This window comes from Manis pentadactyla, chromosome 9 (assembly GCF_030020395.1).
Source record: "Manis pentadactyla isolate mManPen7 chromosome 9, mManPen7.hap1, whole genome shotgun sequence".
In the NCBI taxonomy this organism is placed as follows: Eukaryota; Metazoa; Chordata; class Mammalia; order Pholidota; family Manidae; genus Manis; species Manis pentadactyla.
The window spans coordinates 21992865-22011546 of record NC_080027.1 but is presented as its reverse complement, the minus strand read 5'-3'; the positions used below and the strand labels follow the sequence as shown (position 1 = coordinate 22011546).

General features: G+C 43.1%; 1 protein-coding gene across 1 annotated transcript; it reads left to right on the top strand.

Moving 5' to 3' along the window:
• The first annotated feature begins 1825 nt into the window (after window positions 1-1825).
• Window positions 1826-2764, top strand: LOC118907985 (olfactory receptor 5AS1-like). The gene has a single exon (XM_036877061.2). The coding sequence runs from the start codon at window positions 1826-1828 to the stop codon at window positions 2762-2764; it is 939 nt and encodes a 312-aa protein (XP_036732956.2).
• The last annotated feature ends 15918 nt before the right edge of the window (window positions 2765-18682 follow it).

Sequence of the window (18682 nt, the reverse complement as noted above, 5' to 3'; positions counted from 1 at the left end):
TCAAAAGACTGACAGTGATAGTGATATATCACCAGCTATAACCTTTGGAAACCAATGACACAAAATCTCCTAAATTTGATACACTTTTGGTATCTATTGATTCTTTCATGTGATTTCTTTAGTTAGAAGTTTGACAAAAATTACTCAGATGAACTATTTTTATGATAATTGAATTGATTCTTTAACCACTGAATCTGTGCAAACTTAAAGTTCAATATAGAGTGTATTACAAATTAATGAACTGCAGTCTTTAACCACTTTAACTACTAAATTGCTTTTTAATACTACTTTAGAAAATAAGAAAAAAGAGAAGATTCAAGAGTGAGAATTTGAATGTTATATAAAACTTAGAAATGACTTTTGCGTAGCATAGCCACATACACTTTTTTTTGTTGTTGTTTATTTGAAAAGTTCAGATTCCTTCACTATAGTTTCAGACATCCACCCTCCATCTTTTCTCAGTTAAGTTCCTTCTTTTTAAGATTTGGTTTCCAAAGAAGACTGACTTCTCAGTGCATTTAGAAAAATGCAGGTCATTTTGTAGAGGGAGGGGAAGTTCTAAGGTTACCAGGCAAGGCAGAGAGAATAGATCTCCTTTTTAAATTTACCTTATTACTCTTTACAGTGTTATGTAAGACACGCATCTTTAACTTCTTGCTGAATATTCCATCCCACTGTAATTCGCTTTTTATTTGCCACAATCCTGTTTTTTTTCCCCCTGATTACTTCCCCTTCTGGATACATAATATATATTTTCCCATAAAGCTCCAGTTTAGAAGTCCATTAATAAGTGCAAAAGCACAGTTGTTATTCAAACCCTTAATGTTTCTGAGACTTCACACCAGACACTGTCATACCTTAGAGAAAAGGAAGATATAAACTTAGGGAGAGGAAAAGTAATTACAGGGCATGTGTGAAAGATTTATGTACATTTCATTTGCATAGAAGACACACACTCACACAAAAACACAATGGCTTTTCCTTGTAAGAGCATAGCTTATGTATTCATGATGCCAAAGATAAGATGAATTTTGAGATGACAATCTGGGTATTTCAAGCTATTGAGTAAGCAATTCAAAAAACCAAAAGGTCAATTTATTTGTTATAATGAGTTCTATTTAATAAATAATCATAATAGTATTTATTATGTACTAGTTATATTAATGCTTTATAAATATTTTCTCATGTATTCCTCTAACCATCAGAGTTGTTAAATAACATTATCAAGGTCACACAAATAGTAAGTAGCAAAGCTAAGATTTGAACCCAGTCATCTCTTACATAACCACTGTGCTCTTAACTGTTATGTTAAACTACCTCCCAAGAACACAGATATTTTTCCATAGAATTATCTAGTTTACCTGTGGGCACTTTTTTCCTAGAATTTTTTCTACTTTACATGGAAGGATGTGTGAAAATAGGATTGGAAAAATAGAGCTTTTCTTCCAAGGGTTTTGCCAATCCTCATAATTCTACCAAGGTCCTATAAACTCAGCCACATTCATCCCCTTTCAGCTTGAAAGGAACTAACATAATCTCTTAATGTGCACAGCTCTTAAAGGACTACTGGATCCTAAAACACCACCTCTGAAAAACATTTTCTGGTATCAGTGATGATTTCTAATTACCTCCTTTAAAGAATATTACAAGAATGAAAATGAACACATTTCCAGATATTCTTTAAGTAAAATATTAACTATGATTTTAATATTCTATTTGCCTCCTTTGAAGGGAAAATAAAGATAGTCTTCATTCATCAATCATCCAAGTCAGTTCGCATATTCTGATGCCATCTATTGTGAATGAGAAAAACTAGAAAACCAAGATGTTGGAGAGCAATTATACGACACCAACTGAGTTCCTGCTTGTAGGATTCACAGATTATCTACCCCTCAGAATCACACTATTCTTGTTATTTCTCATAGTATATACATTAACTGTGGTGGGAAATACGGGTTTAATACTCCTAGTTAATATCAATTCAAGCCTTCAAACCCCCATGTATTTTTTTCTCAGCCATCTGTCTTTCTTAGACATCAGCTATTCTACAACAATCGCTCCTAAAATGCTGGAAAATTTCTTAGCTTCCAGGAATAGCATCTCTCTCCGTGGCTGTGCGCTACAAATGTTTTTCTTTGCCTGTTTTGCTGACGCTGAGTGCCTCATCCTGGCAGCAATGGCATATGACCGTTACGCAGCCATTTGTAAGCCCCTGCTCTATCCTATATGCATGTCTAGGAGAGTCTGTGTCTGCTTCATCGTACTAGCCTACTTCAGTGGAATTATGACTTCGATGGTCCATGTCTGCCTCACGTTCAGGCTGCCATTCTGTGGCTCCAATATTGTCAACCATTTTTTCTGTGATATCCCACCTCTCCTGACTTTATCATGTGCAGACACCCATATCAATGAGCTTCTGCTCTTTGCCTTGTGTGGTTTCATCCAGACCAGCACTTTCGTGGTCATATTTATCTCTTACTTCTGCATCCTCCTCACTGTTCTGAGCATCAAGTCCGCAGACGGCAGAGGCAAAACCTTCTTCACCTGTGCTTCCCACCTCACAGCAGTCACCTTGTTATACGGAGCACTCCTGTTCACGTACCTCCGTCCCAGCACCAGCTATTCCCCAGACGCTGATAAGGTAGTTGCCGTATTTTATACTGTTGTCTTTCCCATGTTTAATCCAATGATCTACAGCTTCAGAAACAAGGATGTAAAAAACGCCCTCAAAAAGCTAGTTGAAACTGGACTGCCAAATGAATGAGAACTTGAATCATTTAAGAATATTCCAGGTGTTTGTGCCTTCCAATCTCATCATCAGTATCTGCCATCAACACCTATGTGTCAACTCGTTTAAACATATTGCCATTTTCCAGAAATAAAGATAATTTTTCATCCTCAATACATTGAAATGTTTTCATTCTTTTTTGCAGAATGGTCTCCCCAAAATTATCTTACTTGGAAACAAGTGTGAATTAAAATAATAACAATAATCACTGTATAAACTGTCCCATTGGTGTTCTCAAAATACTTTGTAATTTAATTCATAACGCTTTTTATCAAAGGTATATACTGACTTGTCTGTCAACCCCCCACATATTGAAAGCTCTTTGGCATCAGAGGATTTGTACGTTGGTTAATTTTCCCATCACCTATATAATACTTAGTATATGGCATGTCCTTACTACATGTGTGCTTAATGGATGAATGGATTGATGGATAGAGGAGTGAGTAAATGTAGTTTTCTGCATTTGGGAAAACAAGTCTAGATTCTGCACTTACAGACCATTTACCATCAGAGAAGTTTGATATTACTGATGATGTCTGATGATTTCACTGGCTCCCAGGATAGTAGAAGGCACATGGCAATAGTGTTTCTAATATCAGGAAAGAGTGAAGTGAGCACACATTGCTCCTGTTTGGGCTGCACAGGTCACTGTAAGAGACCGTAAACTTTTCCATTTGCAGCGGTGGCTACGTGTGATAAGCGAACACATGTGTGCAGGTCATCAAGTTTACAAACCACAGGCATTACTAACTATTTGCATGTTTGTTATTGACATAACCTTTGAGGATCTATTTTCAGGAAGAGGTGAACCATTGTTCTGATAATTTTATTCTGTAAATTGACAAAACAAACCTATTGAAGTAGGAGCAATTCTCTGGGATCAATTCTTATGACTAAATTATCAGACATTTTCTGTGGTTGGTTTTGATCCCTTAGTTTCTGTTTCCTTTTGTTTTATCTTGACAAAATTGAAGGAATAAATCGTATACATGTGAATCTATGATACTGTGTATTTTGTTAGTAATTATGAAAATATTAATGACTGGATTAATTGATAATGGATATAACCTTGTAAATGGGGACAATAAGATATTGCCCATTGAAATGAGTTGTTCTGAGGATTAAATGAAGTAATACATGTAAAGCTACTGGTATATGTAAATTTGAGTATAAGTGATTGGGTATGTTTAAATCTCCTAGAATATATGTAAAGATTTTAGTGCCTGTTGCAATGTAATGACATACAATTGTTCATAGTTTTAACTTATTATAAAAGTATTTGATTTTAAGATAATCATTAGGGTTTAATTCCCTGGAAGAAATTAGACATTTTTTATGTATCTGTGAAACAAACGCTCTGTGTTGTTGCCAGAAAACAAACAAAACAAAATACCTGAAATTAATACCCAACCTAGTAGTGACCTTCATCTTGTTTAAATATCTGCCCTATTATGAAGATTGGTTAGAGTATGGAATACAATGCGATTTATTGGTTCTTTTTTTAGTAATTTCTGAAATTTGTGGATTACTTTGAATTCTTGTTTTAATTTTAGCATACTCTCTTTTAAAAAAAATTGACGAGAGAATCACAGAATGAGATTATTTCATCTCATCCATCCATTCTGTTAATGGATGTAGTTTCCATAAAGAAGTATATCAGCTTCCTTAATAAGAACCTATTAAATCTAAGAAATACTTTTCATTTTCCAAGATAAGTTAGTCAAAAATAAGTAAACTACATGCATTTGTAAACTATAAAATTGTTAAGTTTATCTAGCCGAGAGTTTCTAAAAGCAGCCCTGGTGACATTTTGGGCCAATGATCCTTTTTTGGAGAAGCAGTGGGGAGGCCTACCCTGTATAATTTAGGATGTCTTATAGCAACCCTGGTCTCTACTCACCAGATACTGAAAGGAAAGGAGCGACACACAGCAGCAATTCACTGGAGAAATCCACTTTATTGGGGAAAGGTGCTGGGTTATATAGGAAGGGGCATGGGGTGATTGTGGTGTTACTTCTATGGGGCTGGTGGCTATTGGCTAGGTGCTGGGAGTGGGAGTGGGGAGAGAGGTGATTGGTCTTTAGGTGGCGCCGTCAGGAACTGAGGACCCGGAAGAGAAGCAGGAAGTTCGCCATCTTACTGGTGGGGGTCCTTCATTCCCCCCTTTCTCCTCTATGGGGTTGTGGACGTTGCTTTCTTTCTGACTGCTTCCTGCTGAATGGGGGTGGAGAAGGGAGTGAGGGCTTGAGGATTGGAGGGAAAGGGTTAATAGGACTCCCCACAGTAAGGACGAGTAGATGTAGACTTCTTCAGGTTGGAAATCAATGAAGGTTTCTTGTAAACATAGGTCAAGGACTTGTTGATTCCAATGGTGCCAAGAGGATACGGGTGTCAGGAGCCAGGTGTCTGTGGCTATTGCGTCTAGGAACAGTTTCCAGCGGAGAGAGGGGTCCGTCTCAGCGTGTGGTGAGGAGGTCACGTGAGGGTGAGGGATCTTCTGTGGCCAGAAGCTGATAGTTCCTTAGTAAAAGCTGGTTGAAAGCTTTATTAGAGATTTTTCAGACTTGGGATTTGATGAACTTTGTTATACAGGGTAAGAAGAGACAGGCGAGAAGAATGATTATTATGGTGCCTGCAATGGGCCAGAGCCAGGTAAGGAGGGGGTTTGTTAGTATTGAAGAGAATGGGTTGGAATTGGAAGCAGAGTGGAGGCTGGAAGCAAGGACGGTGAGTTTGGTAATGTCAGTTTCTACAATGCCGGATTCGTTGATGTAATAGCAGCACTCTTCCCAAAGGAAGACGCAGGTGCCGCCCTTCTCAGCTGTAAGCAGATCTAAGGCCCGCCGGTTTTGAAGGGTGACCGTAGCTAGCGAAGTGACCTGTCTTTGGAGAGAGGCCAGGGAATCGGCAGTGGATGTCAGGGCTCCCTCAAGTTTGTTGTTGAGATTTCTTATTGCCCATAGAGAGTGACCTAAGGATCCTCCCGAAAACCCTGCCCCAATGGCTGAGGTGGTCAAAGAGATACCGACCATGATGGGAAGGAAAGCAGCCCTTTTTGTGTGTGAGGGCAAGGGAGGTTGGCGCTCAAGAAATTCTGCCATGCTGTAAAGTGTAAGCTGTGGGATTAGGGTGATGAGAATGCAGTGTATATTGGAGTTGGGAGGCGGTGAGTTAAAAAGACTGCCATTGCACCAAAAGAAGTGTCCTGGTTGAGTGAAAGTCTTAGAGCTGGAGGTAGGAGTGTAGATAGAGAGGCAGTGAAGTGCGCTGGAGGGGGGTATAGCTGGGCCTACACAGTGGTGGATGGTGAGATTATCTGCGTATTCTGGTTCCCATAGGGGTATGTCTGCCAGGGGGCGGAGGGGTAGTCCTTCTGCATGGAAGGAGTAGTTGGAAATATTAAGGGGCACGGCGGCCAGCAATGGGCACTGCAGTGATGCACACAGGAAACAATTGGCGATGTTGAGGGTGTGATTGAGAAAGATGGTGGTGTCTTGAACAAGCTGTAACCAAGAGTAGGAGGAATAAGAAGATGAAGAAGTGTCGTCAAGGGTTTGGATAATGACTTCCTCAGAATGTCCGATATCTGATGCAACTTGAGAGTTCTGGGAGTGAGAGGGAACATATTCTCGAGAGATATGAAGGGTACCGTGGGGGGTCGAGGATCCCCCATAGTACACTGAGGCTGTGACCCCGGCGGCCCATCGAGAGTCCCAGGGATCTGGGATTGATAAGGAGAATGAGCCATTGGGGTATCTCATGAAATGGTTGGAGGAGTAATACTGTGGGTAGTGGGGGTTACTCATGTAGTGAATGGCGCAAGACCTGTAGGGACATCCCCCGTAGGTGTCTTGCCATTGCTTACAATAGGCTTGTCTTTGGTCATAGAGGAAGCAGAGGTAGGGAGAATAAAGGTAGTTGCTAGTGAACACTTCGGTGGAGGGAGGAAAGTGGAGGTATAAAGGCTCGGAACAGCCTTTTAGAGGGCAGTCTGATGTGGCAATGAGGGCAGTAACTTTTGTTTGATGCTGCATGTAAGTCTGTCTTACTTTGAATCGCCATACAAAGGAGGCTGGGGTGGCAGTAGGAATGAGGAGAAAAAACAAGAGAGCGGTAAAGGAGGAAAAAGTCATGATTCGGGTATGGATGGCAAAGGGGGTGAATGGGAGATGTGGAGTTTCAAGGGATCAGAGGGATGAGGCGTGGTAGAGTAGACAGCGTCTTGGGCTGTATCCGAAGGACTCTGGATTGTGACTGATGGGTCCTGGGTGTCCAGAGAAGGTGGGTCTTGGGTATTTGGTTTCAACCTGGAGATATGAATCCAAGGGGTGACAGAGTTATCAGGCTGTAAGAGCTTGGCGGCTGAGGGGGTGCAGAGAATAACTGGGTGTGGACCTTCCCATTTCAGGGTGAGAGAAGGCCGTCCTCTGGCGGCTTATAAAACACTAGTTGGCTGGGCTGTAAGACAGGAGGATTTTGGGAGGCAGATGGATCAGGAAGGAGCCAATCTTGATATTTCCACAATTCAGTGCAGAGGAGAGAGTGTAGCGGAAGGGCTATATTGGAAGGAATTGGTCCTTTGTGGGAAGGGAGCCCCGGGGGGTAGAATCGGGCAGCCGTACATGATCTCAAAGGGTGACAAGAAGGAAGGTTTCTTTGGGAGGGCCCGAATGCGGAGTAGAGCTAAGGGAAGTAAGCGAACCCAGTCAAGGTGTAGTTCTAGAGATAGTTTGGTCAGGATGTCCTTTAGAGTTCTATTGGTTCTTTCTACTTTTCCCGAAGCTTGTGGTCGATAAGGACAATGTAAATGCCAGGGGAGCGAGAGCGACTTGGAGAGGTTCTGGATAATTTGGGCAGTGAACTCAGGGCCGTTATCTGATTGGAGGGAGGTGGGCATCCCGAACCTAGGAAAGATCTGGGTGAGGAGGATAGAGGCAACTGCGGATGCTCGTTTGTTAGTGGTCGGGAAAGCTTCGACCCATCCTGAAAATGTATCTACTATCACGAGTAGGTATTTGGTATGCCGTACAGGGGGCATGTTAGTGAAGTCTATTTGCCAATCTGCAGTGGGGACATTACCCCTTGCTTGATAATCTGGGAAGGGTCGGGCTTTGAGGGGGTTATTAGGGTTAGTGCGTTGGCAGATTATGCACTTGCGGGTGATTTCGTTAAGGAGGGTTTTGTCTTCAGGAGAGAGAGAAAAAAAGGATTGTAAAAAATGGGTCAAGGATTGAGGGCTGGAATGGAACAGATCGTGTAAGAAGCAGAAGAGAGACTCTTTGTCCTGGGAACAGAGGGTGTCTTGTGATAAGGCTAAAACTGCAAGGGCAGATGGATTGTTGTCTGGTGTGTCTTCTGATAGGGCAACTGACCGGGCTACTCTGTTGGCTTTGTTGTTACCTCTTGCAATGGGGGAGTTATCTTTCTGATGTGATTTGCAGTGGACTATGCCTAGTCGGTGTGGGAGTTGTGAGGCCTCTAGAAGTTTAGTAATTAAGGCTGAATTAGTTACAGAATTTCCTTTTGTGGTGAGGAGGCCTCGTTCTTTCCATACTGCCGCATGAGACAAGAGAATGTGGAATACGTACTTGGAGTCAGTGTACAGTGTGAGAGACGTGTCCCAGGACAGAGTTCAAGCTCTGGTGGCTGCAATGAGTTCGGCCTGTTGATTGGTTGTACCAGGGGGCAGGGCTTGTGCCTCAATGACGTCTTCGAGAGAGACTACTGCGTATCCTGCATAGTGGGTGCCCTCATGTTTAAAGGAGGACCCATCAGTAAACCAGATGAGGTCGGAATGTGAGAGGGCTCCTTCGGAGATCGTGGAATGGCATGGAAGGAAGTTGTGAAGGGCTTCCAGGCAGTCATGAGAGGGAGTATGAGGAACGTAGGGTAGAGGAAGAAGAGTGGCCGGATTCAGGGGCTGGCAGGGGAGGAAAGAAATGTCTGGATTTTGGAGGAAAGAGGACAGTAAGGTCAGGAGTCTGGAGGGAGGGAGAGTCTGTAAACTTTTGTAGGTTAAGAGATCTTTTAGGTGATGTGGGGACAGAATGGCAAGGGGTGCCCTGAAAGTTAGTTTATGAGCTTCTTTCTGCAAGAGCTGCCCAGCGGCTAATGCTCGTAGGCAGGGGGCCCATCCCCGAACTGTGGGGTCTAATTGCTTGGAGAGATAAGCTACTGGGGCAAAGGATGGGCCATAATATTGGCCTAAGACTCTTAGAGCTTGGCTGGACTTCTCATGAATGTATAATGAGAAGGGTTTCGACAAATCAGGGAGATGGAGAGCTGGAGCTTCTACAAGGGCTTGACGGAGCTTAATGAAGGAGTGTCGGGGTGAGGATGATAATGGTTCTTCCGGGGGGGCCCTTGCTGAGGTCGTATAGGGGTCTTGCTAACAGGGAAAAGTTAGGGATCCATGCTCTAAAATACCCAGCCAGGCCCAGAAAGGAAAGGATTTCTGTCTTGGTTTTGGGAATGGGCAGGTCAGAGAGGAGTCATTTTCTGTCTAAGGTAATGGACTTTCTTTGTTGAGATAGAAGGAATCCAAGGTAAGTGACAGAAGGGGAAGAGATTTGAGCTTTGGGGGGGCGATACCCGGTAACCTCTGGAAGCTAGAAGGTTAAGTAGGGAGGCAGTGTCAAGTTGAGACTGTTCCCACGAGGGACTGCAGAGTAGAAGATCATCTACGTATTGTAATAAGGTGGAGTCAGAGTGATTATGATGAAACTGTTTGAGGTCTTGAGCTAGGACTTGTCCAAAGATAAGGGGACTATCTCGGAAGTCTTGTGGCAAAACTGTCCAAGTGAGTTGTTCAGAATGTCTTGTGTATGGGTCTGTCCAGGTGAAGGCGAAGAAATCTTGGGAGGAGGGGTCCAGAGGGATAGAAAAAAATGCGTCTTTGAGATCTAGGACTGAGAAGTGGGAGGCTGAGGTGGGGATCTGTGATAATAGGGTGTATGGATTTGGAACTAAGGGATGGATAATGACAACGGCCATGTTGATGAGGCGAAGGTCTTGGACGAGGCGGAAAGATCCGTTGGTTTTTTTAACAGCTAATATGGGGGTATTAAACGGGGAGTGAGTGGGTCTGAGGTAATTTTTGTTTAAGAGATCTTGGATGATGGGTTGTAGGTCTATGAGGGCTGAAGTGGTTAGGGGGTATTGGGCCTGACAGATATACTGAGAGGGGTCATGTAGTTTGATAGAGGCAGGAGGACATAGCGCTACGGAGGGGCTTGTAATGTCCCAAACTTTGGGATTTATAGGGTGTTTGAGGGCGGAACTGGAGCTTTCATTGGGTAGAGGGGGGTCGTCATCAATGAGAGCCATCAGAAAGGGAGTAATGGGGGCTGTGGGAGTGGATATAGTTATGGAAACATGGAGGAGAGAAAGGATGTCCCATCCTAGTAAAGGGATTGGACACTGGGGCATAACTAGGAAGGAGTGGGAGAAAGGTATGGGATTGTTTTGGATTGTGCATAAAAGGGTGGTGGGTTTAATGGGAAAATCTGCTTACCTCCTACCCCGACTATAGGAGTAATGGCAGGCGTGTTAGGGCCCCGGTATTTCCTCAAGACTGAGAAGGTGGCTCCTGTATCTAGGAGGAAGGAGATGGGGCGACCGTCTACTATTAAAGTAACCCTGGGCTCCTGTTTGCTGATGGAAATGGTTGGGCGAGAAGCCCCTGGGCCCCATCAATCTTCTTCTGCAAGCCCCACTACAGCGGGCTTAGGATGGGGGTTGCCTGTCCAGCCTCCCCTTCGGGTGGCTGGGCAATCAGACCCCCAGTGGCCCTTTTTGTGGCATCTGGAGCATGGGGTGGTAGGAGATTTGGGGGAGGGGCACGCCCTTGATCAGTGCCCCTCTTTTCCACACTTGAAACAAGCTCTTGTGGGGGGCTTGTTCGTAGACGGGCACCAAGGTTGTGATTTTATCAGCTGGGCCAACATTTGGAAATTGGCCTGATCAGCCTTTTGTTTATGGCGTTCTTTCTCCTCCTCCTGGTCATGGAAGACTTTAAAGGTCACTGTTAGGATCTCAGTCTGTGGGGTAGCGGGGCCCTGTCCTAACTTTTTGAGTTTAGCTTTAATATCGGGGTTGCTTTGAGCTAGGAAGTATGTCATAAGGACATGTCTCCCGTCAGGTGTTTCTGGGTCCAGGCTGGTAACTGTAATAGGGCTTGAGTGAGTCTGCCTAAGAACTCGGAGGGGGTTTCATCTCTTTTTTTAATTATGTCTTGAAGCTTTTGAAAATTGACTACTTTACGAGTTGCCTTTTTCAGACCTGCTATTAAGCAGGAGGCAAAAATATCTCGAGAGCGGAGACCAACGGCGGTGTTATAATCCCAGTGTGGGTCTTATTCAGGGACAGCGGTGGGGCCAGGGGGGTAGGTGGGGTCAGTCCTGTGGGTATCGGTGGCGTGCATTTGGGCGAAGTCCCAAACTCGTCTACACTCTTCAGGGAGGAGAGTATTGGCCGGGAATATGAAAATATCATGATGTGTGAGGCTGTAAGACTGGAGGGTCCACTGAAACTCTCTGATGTATGTCGTGGGATCAGTGGAAAAGGAACCTAAGCGTTTCTCTAGTTGGGCTAGATATCCTAGGGAGAAAGGGACATGAACGCTCACGATGCCTTCAGATCCTGCTACTTCCCGGAGGGGGGCGATAATTTTGGGAGGCCCTCGGGACTGAGTGTGAGGTAGTAAAGATGGAGGAGGCTCTTGGGACTTAGTTAGAGAGGAGCTGAAAGGCTGAGGCCAGATCTGTGGGAGGGGGGAAGGTGAGGGGGATGGAGGCGGAGGGGTTGAGGGAGGAGAGGAGGGGGAAGGGAGAGGACGGGAGGCTTCTGCGGGGGAGGAGGCAGCAGCGACTGCAGTGGAGGGTGGAGGGGTTGTAGGAGGGGGAGGGGCTGAAGGGGGAAGCCTGTATGGCGGAGGCTTGTCTGCTGGGTCAAAGGTAATGGAAGAGGGACTGGGAGTGTGGGGAGGGGAGGGAGGTGGCCTGCAGGCTAGGAGAACTTGGGGCGGGGAACAGGTGGTGCAGAGGCTGGGATTTTGAGCTAGGAGGCGAAAAGCTTCGATATAGGGAATCTCCTTCCATTTTTTCAGGCGCTGGCAGTAGTTAAAAAGATCACGAGTGATGTTAGGATCAAGAGCTCCCCCTGCGGGCCATTGATTGTTATTGTCTAGGGGGTATGTCGGCCAATCTTGGGAGCAGTATTTACGGAGAAGTTTTGGTTTTATATCAGGTGTCAGGGAGAGGGTAGTTAGATGCTTGAGCAGGCATTCAAGAGGTGAGCTTCCAGGGAGGGATGAGGAGGCTCCCATGGTTAAAGGACAGAGAAGGAGACAAACAGGGGAAGATGAACGGATATCCCTGGACTGGGAGCAGACGGCAAGGAGACAAAGGGCGTCCCCGATGATCCTTGGGGGTCTGCGGAAACTCGTATACGAGTCGGTTTCTTAGGAATTGTGGGTCGTCACCCAGACACTAAGAAGGCAGAGTGCCGGAGTCCGAGCTACCTAGTACTAGGAGTTTTCAGCGGATGGAACAGATTTCGGCAGGTAAAATGGAAGGAGTGGAAAAGGGAGTGTTCTCATCCACAAAGGAGTCACCTCATTTATGGCTGTTGGAGGAGGGGCCTGAGGGTCTGTCACAGCTGTGAAGGCCGGAGGTGGCAATTTATGGCAGTTGAAGGGGGGCCTGAGGTTCTACTGCAGCTGTGAAGGCCGGAGGCGGGGACAGTTCCCTCCTCGTCCCCGAGCGTCAGGGCCTTGCTGGACGATCACGGTCAATGGCACTGCGATAGCTCGGGGAAGAGTGGCCCACTCCGGGGGAAAACTTACCCAAAGGCCAAAGAGGAGTGGTGAGTGTGAGGAGGCAGCGCTGGAAAAAGAGGACGAGGGCAAGTTGCTGCTGGTGTCGGGTGTCGGGGGGAAGATGGGGCCCAGTTGGGCTGTACCGTCTCCCGGGTTTCGGCACCAATGAAAGGAAGGGAGCGACACACAGCAGCAATTCACCGGAGAATTCCGCTTTATTGGGGAAAGGTGCTGGGTTATATAGGAAGGGGCATGGGGTGATTGTGGTGTTACTTCTATGGGGCTGGTGGCTATTGGCTAGGTGCTGGGAGTGGGAGTGGGGAGAGGGGTGATTGGCCTTTAGGTGGTGTCGTCAGGAACTGAGGACCCGGAAGAGAAGCCGGAAGTTCGCCATCTTACTGGTGGGGGCCCTTCAGATACCAGTAGCATTCTCCCTATTTACAGCAACTAATATGTGTCCAAACATTGTCAAACATCCCCTTGGGGGTAAAATTTTCCCTGGATGGATGAGCATTGGTAGATGAGGCAAATGAGTTTTATGGCAGAAGTTGAAAAATGCCAATTTCTCTAGTGATATTAGACAAAAAACTTGTAGGATATTTAAATGATATTTTAGGATATAGTATTTGGGATGTTAAAAGCTATCAGATTTAAAGGAAATTATAAAAACTTATTTTCATGAGAATATATCCATAAGTAACTTTTTTCTCAAAAGTGAATAAATATTTTCTGGAAACACAAGACAATGTTTGCCACGTTGATAGAGATTGGGAGGGAGCACTAACTGAGAGTCCATATCTTCCCTCCACCAGGTGCAAGCACTGCTATGTATAGTGCATATATTCCATAACTTATAACTGATAAATTGTTATTACCTCTCATTAAGTATTCCTAGGCTCCATTGCTCTTTTATATATTTAGGGATTCTGTCAGGCAGTGCTAGACAATGGATCCATGCCATTTCAGCTAAAAGGGCTGTTATATATTTACAAACAGCAGGTTTTTACCATAATACATCATTTTCCATATTTTAAGATGGTAGAAGCTTTATGTTTCTCAAAATCATTCTATTCAGTTAATGTGTTCTTGATCAAACTAAAGGCAAAATACCTTTTGGCACCTTCCCATGTCACAGAGATGGAAGCAGTATCACGTGTATTGTCTTGTCCGCATTCATCCCTCTTTGAGATAATGCACAATAATCTGGTTGGATCACCCATCATTACTGAGAAGTACGATAGCTTTCAAAGTATACTATTTGGGAAACAACAGTCCCTTCTTTGGGTGATCAGAGAATGGGATCCAAGCATGGCATGGCCAAGCCCTGGGTTCTACACCTTTTCTGCAAACTCAAATTCCTTAGCTGAGGAAGCACCAGGCTTTTTTTGACCTTGAGGCTAAAAAAACACGCCTTTTAATTGAGACCAAGCAAAGGGACAAGAATCCTGGCATTGCCACAGAGGGGCACCAGCACACCTCTGGATTAGCAAGGACTGGTGTCCACGTTTTTCAGGTTCCGTTGTAAATAAGTGCCACAATATGTGACCTGAGTCGCCACTTCAACATTTGTGCTGAGTTTATACTGATCTTTAAAACTTAGTGGTTAAAAACAACTACCATTTTGCCAGGAATCTGCTGTGTGAGGAGGACTAGACAGGGATGAGGTCTCCCTGCTCCCCACCACCAGGTGTCTCATTTATGATCACTTCAGCTAGAAGAGCAGGAGGTTGGCTGAGCATCTCTTTTTCATGCAGTCTTACAGCATCTTCTCTTGGTCTTTTCAAGTGTTCTCTTCAACAAGATTGTCTTCAGTGCTCCAAGAGCAAGTGTTCCCAAAGACCAGGGCAGATGATGCTCGCTTCTCATAGCCTGGCCTTGGCAGCCTCACAATATCACTCCTGTTGTCTTCTATGGAAAAAGCAAGTCATTAAGGTGACCCCAGATTTAAGGGGATGTCAATGCATTTACAGTCATCTTTAATCCATCAGAGTGTTCTGTGATAACTGTTTTTCTTGAATTCACAACTGCATATATTTTTTGGAGGTGTGCAAGAAGGCAGCCAGCAAGGAATTAATTTTGGGCAAATTGTCCCTTAATTCTAATCCCTCTTTTCCTACGCAAAGTGGTAGCTTCCATGATTTGCACCTCTCCATGTCAGGGATCCATGCCATTTCAGCTAAAAGGGCTGTGAGTGTAACCCCTGATACACTGCAGGAGGTAAGTTGGTACTTCAGGAGAGTGAACATAACAAAGAAAGGAGCAATGACACTTGAAGTCCGCTACTAAACCAGGGCCAGTCCGTCCAAGACTCCTGCAGATGTCCAAGGTATCAATGGAACACTTTAGACAATCATCTGGATCTTTCCTCAATCACAAGACTGCTGATATGGATCTATACACAACACAAAGTGTTGGCCAAGATACATGTACCTCCTTGGCTGCTTAACCAAAAATGTTTGAGTGAAATTGCCCAGAGCAAGCATCCAAACTAATTCACTTGTTCCTCCAAATTAGGTGGTGTTCTTGGTTATTTGGCATAACTTGCCTGCCAGTCCAGTAATAAGGCCACTACTGAAGTTGTAGTTAGATCTTTCACATTCTAGTACCTGTCAAATGCTGCCCTTTAACATCAAACCAAGTGTTATGAAGCCTGGAGAGAAGTCCGAGAAAAAGGGGGGTGGTTGAGAGACCAGCCGAGAGTGCAGGCAGTGTCCATGGGTGGCTGGCATTTGTTCACATGGGAAACAAATTTAGGAGCAAATTTCCAGTATATAAGGTGGCATGTGAGTTAACCCATCAGTAGCTAACTGTTGTCTCCATCATGGAAATAAATATTGAATAAACAAGACTAAAACTGTGACTTAGTGTGAAAATGAATAGCTTTGCTCAGAAGCTGCCAATGACCAGGGAAGCTGTTTTCACTTTGGGGGGTGGTGTGGGTGGGGAGTAAGGTGGTAGGCAGAACAATGGGCAGCCAAGGATGCCAGCTCAACATTTATGTTAGGAAGCATCAGCCCTTCCCATGACTTGACAAATATCAACAACCTCTGGTCAAACCTTATAATTGCAAATATATGATTTGGGCAGAAGCCTGATGTTGAGGGAATGTAACCTCCTTCAGGCCTCGTGGTTAAGGGAATGCCTTCTTTCCTGCTTACTCAGGGGGTGGGGCCCTATGGATGATGCAGAACTGTGGCCCGACCACTGCTTCACCACCTCGGCATTTCCCCAGGGTTCAGTTCCTTAACCGTGAATTGTAGCTGATTTCCATGAAACTTTGCAAGAGGACAGCCTGGAAGGAATCACTCTTGGGTAAGTTCATCCTTAGTTCTCTATCATTTCTAAGGAAAAGTCCATCTATCTTGGCTTTTCATATTAACAAATGTTACTTCACATTCCACTAGTGATATATTTTCCCAATAATTACGTCAGTCACTATTTGTTCTCCACTGGTCGTCTGGTTTTAAGACTGGCATCCATGTGTCGAGGTATAGGCAATTGTTGATTATTCTGCTTGTGGTGCATGCTTTTCCTTGATATTTCTGAAATTCAAGTAATCATTCATTTGTATCCAATATCTTCAGTTATTCAAATTGCACTAGTGTCTTAATTTATCCATTAATACATTTTATAATTGTCACAACTTTTACTTATTTCTACACATACATTTAAATCCATTGAGTAGAATAATATAACATGTTATATTCAGTTTTTCAACCAATAGTTTCTGTACAACTCAATATGGGAGGGATTCTGTCAGGCAGTGCTAGACAAACATAGGCATATTTTGACTGTGGGAATCTGATAGAAGGCTTATGTGAAGAGATACAACCTGGCCTACCTGTATCTATGAAAGAAAGTTTAAAGAATGTCTGTGATGTTGAGCAGTAATGGGCTAGCTGGTGGCGTTTACCAGGCATAGGTCTAGAGGATGAATGCAAGGCATATTCTAAGAACACCATACTAGGAACTTCCCTTAAAGTTTTCCATTTCCAGTCTCAACTTGGGGAGCATTCATTGTTTATGTGATTGAGCTTTGCAGTGTGAAAGTGAATTACAACAGCTTTGTCTTCCCTTTTAAAATTATGAGTAAGGGATGGAAATTCTAATGTCTATCCTAGGTTATTTAATGCTTTATTATTTATATTTTAAGTCATATGGAGACTTTCTGTCTCTTTATTTCTCTCTCCTTCTGACTCTGTCTCTCTTTTTCTTTCTTCCCTCCCTTCTTCCTTCCTTCCTTCCTTCCTTCCTTCCGTCCTTCCTTCCTTCCTTCTTTCCTCCCTCCCTCCCTCCCTCCCTCCCTCCCTCCCTTCCTTCCTTCCTTCCTTCCTTCCTTCCTTCCTTCCTTCCTTCCTTCCTACCTTCTTTCCTACCTTCCCCTCTCCCTTACTTCCTTTCTTGTTAAAAACTGGATAAACAGAAAGTCCCATTTTTTTAAATTCAATATTACAGATTGTGGAAATTTGGATAAAGGAAATTTTCAGTGTTTAATCATCAATAACAAGCTGATATATTAGCAATATATTTAACTTCAAATATTATACAACTAAGGTTGGAAATTATTGTGGATAGTGAATTTGTTTTGGAGTATTAGACAAATAATTTATCTTTTTTTTGAAAAAGGAATTTTTCGTTATCCTCAAGAACCACTTTCCACACAGAAAATACATTGCACTCCTAATTTTCTATTTTATTGTATTTAACAGGAAATATTTTGCTGTAATAAACAAATAATCAATTTTTTTCTTGTGTTTGATTGAACTCGCAAAACATAGTACCCTAATTATATAACCAATAAATTATAACACTTTTCTAAAAGTTCTTATATACAATATACAATCTTATTTACCTGAACTGTTTATATTTTAATTTAATCTATGAATGTTTTTTTCGTAAGCTTATAGGTCAATGAACTAAATCACTATAAGAATATAAATGCCTCTTATATTTTATTCCATTAATGCATAAATATGGTGAATTTCTCATTATCATAATGACTTTAATACTGTTCAAAATCATACTAAAATTCCCTTCAATTTTCAACAAAACACCCTGTTCTAAGTCAACTTCTGAATTACATCTTTGAAAAATAGCTTTCACAAATATGATCAGTCTGATGATATAATCAATCAAATGCTCTTAAACTTTGTATTTTATGAGTTTAAGTTGATCATTTATTTATTAGACCTAGCCTTTTTGGCATCAAAAATACTCATCTATTTACAATAGCCAAGATATGGAAGCAACCTAAATGTCCATCAGTGGATGAATGGATAAAGAAGATGTGGTGCATATACACAATGGAATACTACTCAGCCATAAGAAAAAAACAAATCCTACCATTCGCAACAACATGGATGGAGCTAGAGGGTATTATGCTCAGTGAAATAAGCCAGGTGGAGAAAGACAAGTACCAAATGATTTCACTCATATGTGGAGTATAAGAACAAAAGAAAACTGAAGGAACAAAACAGCAGCAGAAGCACAGAACCCAAGAATGGACTAATAGTTACCAAAGCGAAAGGGACTGGGGAGGACGGGTGGGAAGGGAGGGCGGGAAAAAAAGAAAGGGGGCATTACAATTAGCATGTATAGTGTGTGGGGGGCAACTAGGAGGGCTGTGCAACACAGAGAAGACAAGTATTGATTTTACAGCATCTTACTATGTTGATGGACAGTGACTGTGAATGGGGATGTGGGGGGGACTTGGTGAAGGGGGGAGCCTAGTAAACATAATGTCCTTCATGTAATTGTAGATTAATGATGCCAAAATAAAATTAAAAAAAAAATAGCTCAACTTGTCAAAAAAAAAATACTCAACTTAGAATCAATTAAACTATCTAAGGAACATCATGGATTCCATTTCAAAGACGGAAGTTATATATCAGCCATGACATTTTTGTCTAGTGTATAGGATTGCCTTCTTGTCATTGACACTGATCCTTCATTAGTTATGGTAATAGTGACTTCATAAATTATTGAAGAGTTTGTTTACAGCATGAGCCATTGATTTAACTTCACATTTTTTTCCTGCCTTTAATCTGAACTCTGTTCCATTACTAAGTTTATTTCAC

Excerpts from the sequence above, each read along its gene's own strand:
- LOC118907985 (XM_036877061.2), top strand. The coding sequence starts at position 1,826 with ATGTTGGAGAGCAATTATACGACACCAACTGAGTTCCTGCTTGTAGGA.